Source organism: Chinchilla lanigera, unplaced genomic scaffold, assembly GCF_000276665.1.
Source record: "Chinchilla lanigera isolate Chin_1 unplaced genomic scaffold, ChiLan1.0 scaffold00028, whole genome shotgun sequence".
NCBI lineage: Eukaryota > Metazoa > Chordata > Mammalia > Rodentia > Chinchillidae > Chinchilla > Chinchilla lanigera.
In genome coordinates this window covers 19,815,686-19,827,551 of record NW_004955429.1, presented here as the reverse complement: position 1 = coordinate 19,827,551, position 11,866 = coordinate 19,815,686, and the positions used below count along the sequence as shown (strand labels likewise).

The window sequence follows — 11,866 nt, the reverse complement described above, 5'->3', positions numbered from 1 at the left end:
CGCGGCCACCGGAGACGGAGCCGCAAACCCCAGAACCCAAGGCTCCCGGAAGTGCTCCCAGTCAGACCAGCCAGCCTTTCCCAGGCTTCAGCTAAAAAAAAGAGAGCAGAAGGAGAAGCTGGGAGGGGAGGAAATCGCCAAGTCTTGGGCAGAAAGAAAGCGTCCGCTATCCCTTGATACTCACAGGGTGTTGGCCCAAGGGTCCCCCACAGATGCCCGAATCCAGGGATGTTCAAGTCCTGTGTATAAAATGGGATAGTATTTGCAGATAATCGAACCATACCCTTCTGTACACTTGAGGTCATTTTTAAATTCCCTGTAATACCTAACACAGTTTACATGCTATGTAAACAGGTGCGCTACTGTATTTTTAGGGACTGATAAGAAAAATGCCTGGGTGGGTTCAGTACAGATGCAATTTTTTTTCCAGGTATTTTCTTTGTTTTTGTCATGCAGGAGGCCATTCTTTTAACAGAATATATGATCAAGACATTTTAAAAACAATCTAAATATGCAACAGTAGAAGATATGTTATGTGAATTATGGGTCTTCCATGAACAGCATTATTAAAAATAATCTTAAGAAGTATCTTTAAGGCTTACTATGTGCTTATGATACAACAGAAAAAAAATTGCTTATGATACAACGGAAAAAAAATTGCATACAAATCATGATCTCAGTGATGCTCAGATGCATAGAATATCAGCCGTGCTTATTTTTAGGTGGTAGAATATGTGGTGGTTTTTATTTTCTTCTTTATACTTCTTAGATTTTTAGATTTGTATTGGTGCAAGTTTGCAGTACCTCATGACTGAATTTGTGTCCAGACATTTTCAGCCTAGTGCTGGTTGGCTCCAAGGAGGCAGAACTGCCTATGTCAGGGCCGGCTGAATGGACCCGCTCTCTCCTTGGCCCACAGAGAAATTTCTGAGTTCCCTTGTATAATTTACAGCACTTGAACTGTCTTCAAGAATTTTTGACATACAAAAAGTTTCTAAACTTGGACTTATGACCAGTCTTCCCACGGAAATATGTAGAAACCTACACATTTCAGAAAATTCTCAGGCACAAATAAGGTCATAAAACTTTGGAGACAAGATGATGATTTTGAGAATCATACATTCCAAGATGCTTCACGATGTGAACATCTGCCCCTGCCATGGTTGGCATTACGGGTGCTGACTGATGTCAGGTTTATTCCGGAGAGAGGAGAGATGGAGGGAGGGAGGGAGAGAGGAAGGTGGGGAGAAAGGGAGGAAAAGAGAGAGACGGAGAGGGAGGGAGAGGCCCTTTGACTTCCCTGCCTCTGCACACTGGACACGCCTGTGTGACGTTCTCTGACCGATGGTGCGTGTTGGCCCTGTGCGGAGCTCCCAGCTACTTTCACCTGCCCACACTGGTGGTGCCAGACAGCTGCAGGCGAGCAGAGGGCAGCTTCCCAGGAAGCTTTCTGGGGCGGTGAGAGAGGCTGTGAGATCAAGGCAGCATAGCCAGTGTGGAAATGTTACAGTAAGAGGCTGGGGATTTAGCTCAGTGGCACAAGCCCCTGCCTGGCAAGCACAAGGTCCTGAGTTTGATTCCCCAGTACCACAAAAAAAAAAAAAGGAAATGTTACAGTGAAACTTATTAATTTAAAACCCCTATTCCGAGCACTGGTTCTGATGTCTTTTCTGCATGTCTAACTGGACGGCAGTGTAGCCGGGAGTGACTTGCAGGCCTCAGGCTGCACGCCTCCTCGGCTAACCTCACGCTGCCCATCGCCTTTCCTGCTTCACCCCTGCAGCGCCTCTCCCTCGAAGGCCAGTGTCCTGCTCCGGCTGGAGCACTTGCTGGAGCCGCTTCCTAACTGCTTTCTGTCCTTCTGATGTCAAATAAATGAAGTCAGCCAGCTGCTATCGAGTACAGTATTCTACTCTTTCTCATCTTCGCTCTTTTCTTTTTTGCTGAGGATAACTGTCTTGGGCCTCTTGCGTTTTGTCCCCAGTGCTCTTCCTACCTCAGCCAGGCAGCAGCACGTAGGAGATGGGGCAGCAGCGCAGGAGGCGGCGGCTGCGGAGACGCACGGGCTCCGCATGCGTGCGCTGCCCCCGGAGACGCAGTGGCGCAGGCGGCAGTAGCTGGATACACAGACACAGCGCGGGGGCTTTGACAGCAGTGGAGCTGAGTCTGAGCCCCGGGTCTGCCGGACATTTACTACCTGAACTCCAGAAAATCCATTCCCCTGTTCGGCAAATGCTCGTTGCGTTCCTTCGCTGCACTGAGCTTTGGATTAAGAATACTGCAGTGAGTAAGACAGACGTTGACCCCACTCTGTTACTGCCTGTATATGATGTCGATTATATGATTCATTTACCTGGTGCTGTTAAAAAAAAAACAGAGAGAAAACTGTGCTGAGAACGACTTGACCTGGCAGATAAGCAAGCTCCCCAGGAAGGCGGGAGCCAAGCGCTGAGGGAGCCCGGGAGCTTTTCCAAAGCCCTGAGGCCCGGAGCAGGCCTCGAACCCGGAGCGCAGGAGGAGCGGCTCTGAGGCGAGGCCCGGTGCACAGGCCTGGGAGGCCACGCTCCAGCTTTTGCTGTTCACCCTCAAATCTGTGGGGAGGCTTCACGCCAAGGGCAGCGTGGTCAGTTGTGCCTGCTTTGCAGAGCATGAATCGGACGGAGGCAGCAGTGGGGGGCAGCTGCCGTTCTGCAGGGCTAGCGGGGCACAGTGGGGACCGGAAACCCAGTGGATGCTCAGACGGCAGAGTGGGCAGAAGGGGCGCCCGGCTGGGCCTGGGGGCGGCGGGGCAAAGAAACCCCCAGCTTCGGACCGCAGACTGGGCCTTCTTGCTGAGGGTGGACGGCGCTCGAGGGGTGGCTGGAGAGAACAGAGCTTGGGTGCAGTTACCCACCTTCCGGGAGTTGCAGTTCCTGTTTCTCTAGGACGGAGGTGGTCCCGGGGTGTGTGTGTGTGCGTGTGTGTGTGTGTGTGTGGCCCCGAGTGCAGGGCAGGGGCACAGAGGCTGGTAACCAGAGGGGGTGGCAACGGCGTCCTTCCGATCCCGCTGCGCCCTTTGCCCTGCTCCACTCCCCAAGTTATAACTTCATGTATCTGTGTGCTCCTGCGGTGCCGTCTCCTTCCTCACTTTAGTTGAAGCTCCAGAGAGAGGACAGTATAACTTTGCTCAGCACTGTACCCCTAACACTGAGCACGGAGACATGACAACGACCAGCCGCCAGGACAGGAGCCGGCTCCTCCAGGACCACGGTCACCCCTCTCACCCTGTGCCAGGACAGGTGCACACGCAGCCCGCACCCGCCAGCGGTTGCTGTGGACCACACGAAGTTCCTCAGATTTCCCTGCTAGGAAGCAAATCCACACTCCCCCGGCCTCAGCTCCGGGCGGCAGGAAGTTCCTTGGAAAGGGACAGGTGTTACCTAGCAACGCGGCACACTGCACCCCCAATGCTCCGGCCTGGCCGCTGTCTCCCTCCTCCCTGCCGTCCAGTCCCCCTTTACTTCCACCCACAACCCCCTGCGTTTCCAGTCCACCCAGACTCCATTCTGAAAAACAGCCAGGAAAGAGAGAGGAAGAGCAAGAGAAACAAAATTCACATTTAATTGAAGATACCTGCGCCACTGGCTGCCACGGAATCCCTGGGTGTTACGGTTGATACATTGTGTCAACTTGGGGAGCCTAGAGGTTTGGCTGAGTGACTCAGCCGGAAGCCAGGGTGCTTACTTTGTATACATCCTGAGCCTGTGGAAGAGGAGGGCATGGAGATTATGTGAGAGCTACACGCCCCTTAGGTGGGGGTAGCCTGTTTACAAAGTAAGGCAGGAAAAGAGGCTGCTTGCCGCCATTCCTCCCTTTTGCTCTGGCTGTTTGCTGTTCAGCTGCCATTCCGTGCTTTGCTCTTGTTGCTTTGTTATCTTCTGCCTTGGAGCCAGCCAAGTATGGACTGAAACCTCCACAAACTGTGAGCTAAATAAACCTTTCCCTCCTTCATTTTGGGCGTTGGGTACTTTGTCTCAGCAACGAGAGATAAGTAACCAAGACACCGGGGGACTTGTATGTAATTGTCTTGCAATAAAGCCATTCAGTTTAGGCGTTTTCTTCTCTCACTTCGCTCCTACAGTTACTGCCCTCTAGGTGTTCGCACGGCGTTCATTTAATGCCTATTATTTCTTATCTGTGTGCAGTGTTTTATCTCTGAACGAGATTATAGCACCTCAAGGTCTGGGGCCGGTGAGACAGACTTGGTTCTACGTGCAGCTCGTCAATCAGGCTGCCCACCTTTGAGCAGCACTATGGTTGCTAAGGAAGGGAAGGAGGAGGAAGGAGGTGGAAAGGGGCACACGGAGGCAGCCCTTTCCAAGCAGCAGAGCACCAGGTCTCTGGGGGTGGCCTATGAACCCCGCCTCTGGCTCACGCTCTGTGTGTAAGATGCTGTCCTGCTGTGCGGCTGCAGATGTTTCTAACCGCCACTTTCCCTGTTGGCGCCTGACACGGGCTCTTGTTTCCTGGAACATCTCGAATCAATCAATAACCAGGAGCGAGTGATAAAGGAGATACAAATGTGGGTGTACCTCAGGCATCAGCGGCGGAACCGGGAGAGGGGAGGCGGCCACTGTATTCTCTGCTAATTCTACTCTACACCGTCCTGTTTCAACTCCTATTAGACCTCAAACAGCCAGTATTTCTCAAGTGCTTGAGAACCTTCTGTTCTGAACTGCAGTCTGGAGCACTCATTCAGCCAGGAGGGAAACGGGCGTCCCCTCACTAGTGTGATCAAGGCTTCACTGAGAGAAAAGGTAAACAGAAGCTTGCCATCACGCGGGAAAGAACCCCGACTGGCCATTCTGGAGCCCCGCAAGCCCCGGCACCCCGAGCACCACACAGGCGTGAGCTCCATTCCTTCCCATTCCCGCTCACCCGGCTCTCGGCCCCTTCCCACCTCAGCAGCAAGGCCAACGTCCGAGCCGTATCACCCTCAATTCCATGACAGCAGAAAGGCTGAAGGGCAAGACGGTTTTGGGGGTGAAGCCTACACCCCTGGGTGTCTTTCACGGACCCAGGCTCAAGTGTGTATCCTGGAGGAGGGGTTCTTGATCAGGCCCTAGAGGAGGGGGTGGCAAGAGAATGTCCGTGTGATCACAAGGAGAGTGGATCAGCTTGGCCATGGCATGGGCTGGACGGTCTCACGGTACACACGTTTCTGTTGGGTACATACTTAGGAGAACTGCTGAGTCATACGGTAAATCCCTGTTTAACCTTTTCAGAAACTGCCCGTCTTTCCCAGAGTGACTGTACATTCTTACGTTTTCAGAAGCAATGCAACATGGGATTCATTTTGTCCAAATTCTCACAGGATTGTCTGCCCTTTGCACTGCATCCATTCGAGAGGGTGTGAAGGGACGTGTACTTCCCAGCAGGCTCTACTAATTTGCACTGTCACTGAACACACACAAGTGTACCTGGGTCTCCATAGCCTTACCGACAATACATAGCATCAGAACTGCGGTTCTGCTGTGGATACTTGTGCAGAATTATCTCATGGTTATTTTCATCTGTATTTCCAGATACTGGTAACGTTCTCTCTTCACATGCAGGTAGGTCACTGGTTTCCACCTTCTGTACACGTCCTCTTCACACATTCCATGTGTTTTTACTGCATTGACATTTGCAGACATTCTGTAGGTGATTTCGGTAGTATTCGTTTGCTGCTACGCATGGAATATATCTTAGTCTGTTACTTTTAACCTTTTTTTGTAGACATTTTTCACCAATTCATTCAGGTTTTGTTTGCTTATTTTGTGGTACAGTACTGGGGACTGAACCCAAGGCTTTTGCACTGAGCTACATACCTAGCCCTTTTTACAATTTTGAGACGGGATCTCGCAAAGTCGCTAAGCTGCCCAAGCAGGGCGACCTGTGACCCTCCCGCCCAGCACCTGGTGAGCTGGGATCACTGCTGTGGACAGCGAGCCAGGCCAGACTGTTTTCTTCATTACAGGTTTGGGTTAGACGTCCTGTTTAAGGCCTCCCAGCCCCGCTCCCAGGATTCTAAAAAGTGTTCCTTTATCTTTTCTTTGTATTACTTTTCGGTTGAATATTTCAGTAAATTTGGGGTTATTTTTCAATATGGTGTTGAGTACAGGAGTACATCTTCGTTTGGTTCCAGGTGCACAACTTTTTTCACTGAATTATCCTTCCCTGCTTTGAAATAAAAACCACCTCAATCATTGTGAGTTCAAGACCAGCCTGGGCTACAAAGTGAGCTCAGGGACAGCCTGAACTGCATAGCGAGACCCTGTCTCAAAAAGACAAAAAAAAAATAAATCCAAAGGAAATGCATCATATGGACTCAGTGACTCTTAGGCAAAATCAACTCTGCCAGCACCACTTCAGTGCCAATGGGCCATCTGTATTTCATCTTCTCTACATTTATTTTTTATTACATTTATAGACACTCTGTATGTAAACTAAGTATTATTCATTTGTTGCTACGTGCATCTAATATATTGTAGTCTGAGATATTGATAAAGCATACAAAGCTTTCAATAATGCTAATGAACAAGATCAATACATCACAAAGGCAGAACACTGTGTAGGTAATGCAAGTCTATACCATTGCTGGGAAGGACATCAAGTTTGAAGAAAATGAAGTAATATATAGGGTGAAGTATTTAAAAATCCCACGACAAAGCAAGTAAGAATTACTAAAAAGGACTTGGTCCAAGGCCTGCGAATCATGACTGAAAGAAATTGGACCACTCAGCCAGGCCGTATCTAATAATAACCAGCACCCAGATCTGGCTCCTTCAGTTACTCTAAGGAAGCATTTCTTTTCCATTAGGCTTCATTCGATTTATACAAGCCTTGGAAGTACACTAAGCCCTTAGGAGGATACTGTATTAGTCAGCTTTTGTTGCTGAAGTAAAGTATTTCACATACACAACTAGAGGAGGAAAGTGTATTCTGGCTTATAGTTTCAGAACGTTCAGTCCATGGTCAGGTGGTTTCATCGCTTTTAGGCCTGTGCAGGGCAGAAACAACTTGGTGGCAGGGCATGGTAGAGACAGTTGTTCACTGCATGGCAACCAGGAAACGGTTAAGGAGCCAGAGAGAGACACACCCTCCAAAGGCACATCCACAGCGACTTACTTCCTCCAGCTGGGCCCCACCTTCCAATAGCCTACTCTGCCAATGAAGTCACCAATCAGTAATGACCAATCACCTCTTTTGGCCCCACCTCCAAGCACTGCTGCATTGGAGGGTTGAATCTTCAGTACGTGAGTCTTTGGGCATGCTTCATATTTAAACCATAAGATGAAAATTTAAAAGGGCCACAGTTATAGGAAAGTGACCTTTAAATGTAAAAATAATGGACATTAAGGCTTGATTTTAAAAATAGGTCCATGCAAGTTATTTTAAAATGTGATTATTGTATTCAAGTACAGGTTGTGTACTGTTCAAAGAGTTTGAAAGGTTCCAATCAGTCCCTCTTAGTGTGTAAGTTAGGTTATTTGAGGCAATTCACTTAAATTTACAATATATGTTTAAATGCCCAAGGAAAAATGGTTGTTTCCTTCCTAATTCAGTCAAAAATATCACTGGGCAGAGCCTGAATGAGGAAGGTGGTTGAAAAGGGTCAGAGGACTGCCCAAACACAGGAGGATGGAGGAAGGAAGCAGGCTCAGAGGAGGTGTGGCGGCCAGGTTTTGATGGCTGGGGAGGGCGCTACAGATACGGAATGGGGGAGAGGAAGAAGGATGTACTACTACGGGTGTGGCTCTGAACTCGAGATACTCAGTAGGCAGAGATATAAAAGTATCAACACTAATGTGTGCACACATACGTACACTTACACACACACACACACACACTCGTATCTTGAGAGGGCCAGGGTACAGCAACACTAGTAGCACTGAGCATACATTCAATAAATGCTGCTTTTTTTCCACACTCCGGGGTTTTTTCCAGACTCCTGTTGGGAATCACCATCTTGCTAGAAAATTTAGGAGTACATGGGGAGATATTCAAAACATCCCCAGTTGTCAATCAGATTATACTTTCTCATGAGGAAAAGACAAAGTGGAAATTGACTGTGAGGCTAGCTCATAAAAATTTCACTTATCTGAATTCATTTATTTCACACCTTAGAAATAAAATACTTCAAAATTTATACTAGTAGCCAAGAGTATATATAAATATATATATATATATATATATATTTTTTGGTTTTTTTCTGGTACCAGGAATCAAACTCACAACCTTGTGCTTGCCAGGCAGGCGCTGTGCCGCTGAGCTAAATCCCCAGCCCCGAGAGTATATTTCATTTGTAGCACTTTAAAACTTAGCACTTTAATTTCCCTTTCTTGAGATATACTTCTACTATAAGACACACACACACACATATACACACACAAACATCCAATTACACGGTCTGATAGCCTCAAAACTGTCATCTTGGGAAAGTGGTTATTCCAAGGGTGTAGCTACTGCTCAAATCATCTCTGCTGCCCATCTTCTGTGTGGGCTCTAGGGCTTGTGTTATAATCTATGAGACTGCAAACTTTCACTCTCCAAAGTAGATTTTTAAAAAAGATACAATCATCAAGTAAAGAGACCTGAATCCCTAATTACTTTAACCAATAATAGAATGCAATCACGGGTACAGCTTCCCACAGTAACTTCTTTGAGAGTAACATTAATTTAGCTGAGTAAAAAAAATTATCATCACTCACACTTGTACTAGCTCACCAAAAGCACTTAAAAGTGGCCCTTCCCTAAAGATATCTGCCATTGTCCTACCAAGCTGCTACCTAGGAGTCCAAATGCTGTGGCCCATGGGATCCACAGCTGCTGTGACTTACGTGCCAGGTTCCGTACACAAAGTGTAACACACGGTGCCATTAATATCTTAGCATGCACTGTCTGATGTGTAAATTGTCAGCCCCGACAGACACAAGGTGATAGCAGAACACAACTCATCGGGAGGGAAGGCTGTCAAAGCACACTCATCCAAAAGCGTCCCGGAGCAGCATTCTGGTCTCAGGCAGTGCCACCCTCTCCCGGATGTGTGTCCTAAACAGATCAGACAAACATGGCTGCATGGTCCAAGCATGTGGTAATTTTTATTAAGAATAACTTTGGTTCTAAGAATTCCACCCTCAATTCTGTAATACTTTCCATTAAAAACAATTATACAAGAGCAAATACAAAAAATATTAAATTATGAAAACAAATCCATTAAGGCTCCCTTTATATATATTATATACACTCAAACAAGGCAAGAGTTTCCAGAGTAGAAGAATAAAGTCAACTGTTATAGCTTATAAAGCAATACTACTTTACTACCAGGAGACTATAAAACACTCAACTATTTTAAGAAAACCACAGAGTGGAAAAATGGAGCCATTTTTGTGGAAAAAAAAAAGCGGCTCAAAGCACAGGACCGCGCAGACGTTCCGAGTCCAGAGGCCTGGGCAGGACAGTGTGGAGGAGAAACGGACCATCCGCCGAGCTCCAGCCTGGGAGCCGGCTGAGCAGACTTCGAAGAACGTCACGACCTGTGCCTTGCGGTTCAGCACAGTCCGTCACTTTGCACTACTTACAAGTCTCTGGCTGGACCGTGTAGTACTAACTACAAACAACTCTGCTAACTTGTCTGCGATGCGGAGAGAATGCTCTTTTAAATTAACTCTTTCCCAGGGATGAATGAATTCTAGAGAAGTTTTAGGAACAGAATTCATCCTTCTCTAGGAGCCTGGTAGGGCCCTGGAGAATTACGTCAAATGGCAGAACGGCTCCAAAGACACAGATCTAAGTCCAGGCAGATGAAACAATTTGAGCCAGGCTGAATTTCCACTTTATCACCCACGCCGCCAAGCCACACGCACAAGGAAAGAGCTCCGGATGAGTGCGCAACCGACGTGTTCTTTCAAGACCATCAGCTACTGCACTTTCTTCTCTCAAGAGACTGGTGAAGAGACAGCCACCACTCCAGTCTTCAGAGGAAACTAGTATAGAGCAGTATTTTATCTTAAGCATCTTGTACTTTATTCAAATAATACTCGCTGATGAGACAAATAACCCACTTCAGGTGTAATCAACTAACACGTTTCCCTAGCCGTGTGTCATCCTCACTTACTTATCTTGTTCACACTAGGACTGAATACGGGCCTGTCAGCTGCTAAGACTAACGCACTCGCACAGACAGCTAATGTGTACTGTGCTAGTGAGGGTTGCAAAGCCCGGGTCCAACTCTCTGTCGTCATCAGAGGAAGCATAAGAATACTCCTTACTGCAAAAGTTACTGGCTGAGCTGTCTCTGCACTAAGTCCACACACATTACACCAGCAGTATAAAATTACTTCTGCATGAGAACTGTGCTGTCCCTGGAACGTGGATGTCCTCTGAGGAGCACATTTAATTAGCAAGTGTGAGGAGGCCGAGCTCCTCGGCTTTCCTGAGAGACGCAATAATACAGTAGTCATCAGAATCACCCTTCTCAACAGCACTAGGCTGAGCGGGTGGCAGAAGTCTTCCTGCACGAGGAAAAAAATAGTCAAGAAATATGTGACCCTTAGTCAGAAATTGTCAAAGTTTGGATTCTAATGATATCAAAATGTACAAACACTGTAAAATCTTCCCGCGGCACTCCTCACGAACATCCCCCGACACCGCTCTCTGGAGAGATTACAAGATTCTGGGCTTTCTACTTCTGAAAGGGAAGCTGGGTTGTATGTTCTCTTTCCATTTTCCAAAAGGCTGTGGAATCACTTCCTCTGGAAGGACTAGCTCAGCACAAAGGTTAAGAGTGAGACTGCAGAGAAACCCTACTGCTTATCACAGTGATGCATGACCTGCACACGCGCCTTCCTGCGCGCAGAGCGCCTAGATGGGGAGGAGGAGCCTTGCACACCTAACCCTTCTTTCCTGTCTCTGGACTTCAGTGCCTGCAGAGGTCACCGCTGCGCTCAACACCAACAGTCCCTGCTAAGAACTCTAACACAGGTGAAAGAACAAAGTAAGTAAGAAAACTTTGGACTCTCAAAATGTACCAGTATGGGATGTGACAGATTAAATGCATTTCTATGCAATCTAAGTTATCTGACAGATAACCATGAGAAGAATTAAATATCTTTTCTTTAGCTTTTCAAAGAAAAAGTCACCCTGCCCTACAGAATTTGGATTGAGGAAAAACTGAGTGGTGCAACTCTCCATTTACTCCAGTGTCCTCTTCCCTTTTCTCTTGTTCTGTTGTTTTGTTCTGCGAAAGCCTCTGAATGCAGGTCCATTATTCCAACTTAAGTGCTGGTCAATATCCTTCATTTGGCGAAAGGGAACTGCAACTGCCACCGACAATTCACCCACCCAGACCGCAGGAAACCACGGAAATCCCCTCCAGGCAGGCTCCTTAGCTGGCCGCAGTACTCCCTGGGGCTCCGGCCGAGACGGCGTGGAAAGGCACCCAGACAGTTCTTGCGGTGACGTCGGCGGCCCGGCCTAGGACTCCTGCGCATGGGCCACCTCCTGGCCTGTCCTCCTGAGGTTGCCTTTCACCTTCACAAACTCTGGCGCGTTTTCTTGCTCTTCTTGCAATTTCTGCTTCTCAAGTTCAAGCTAAAAGGAATTCAAAAACAGGAAAATTATTTATAACCTGAGAGGTTTGTCAAACCACTCTTGTCTTTCCAGTGGGCAATTCTCTCTTCATCCTCCACCTCAGAAAAAAATACATATGCGTATGTGCCAGTGCGCGCGTGTGTGTGCGCGTGTGTGCGTGTGTGTGTGTGCGTGTGTGTGTGTGTGTGCGTGCGTGCGTGTGTGTGTGTGTGTGTGCGTGCGTGCGTGTGTATGTTATTAAACATAAGGGCAC

The 11,866-nt window shown here is 47.7% G+C and overlaps 1 protein-coding gene across 3 annotated transcripts in view; it reads right to left on the bottom strand.

Moving 5' to 3' along the window:
* Positions 1-9,098: 9,098 nt before the first annotated feature.
* Positions 9,099-11,866, bottom strand: part of Fam107b (family with sequence similarity 107, member B) — a 69,574-nt gene continuing 66,806 nt past the window's right edge. For all 3 annotated transcript variants that reach the window (XM_005387159.2, XM_013515498.1, XM_013515497.1), the window contains one exon: positions 9,099-11,613. In XM_005387159.2, coding sequence (XP_005387216.1) covers positions 11,497-11,613 — 117 coding nt within the window. In that variant the 3' untranslated portion in view covers positions 9,099-11,496. The remainder of the gene's footprint in view (positions 11,614-11,866) is intronic.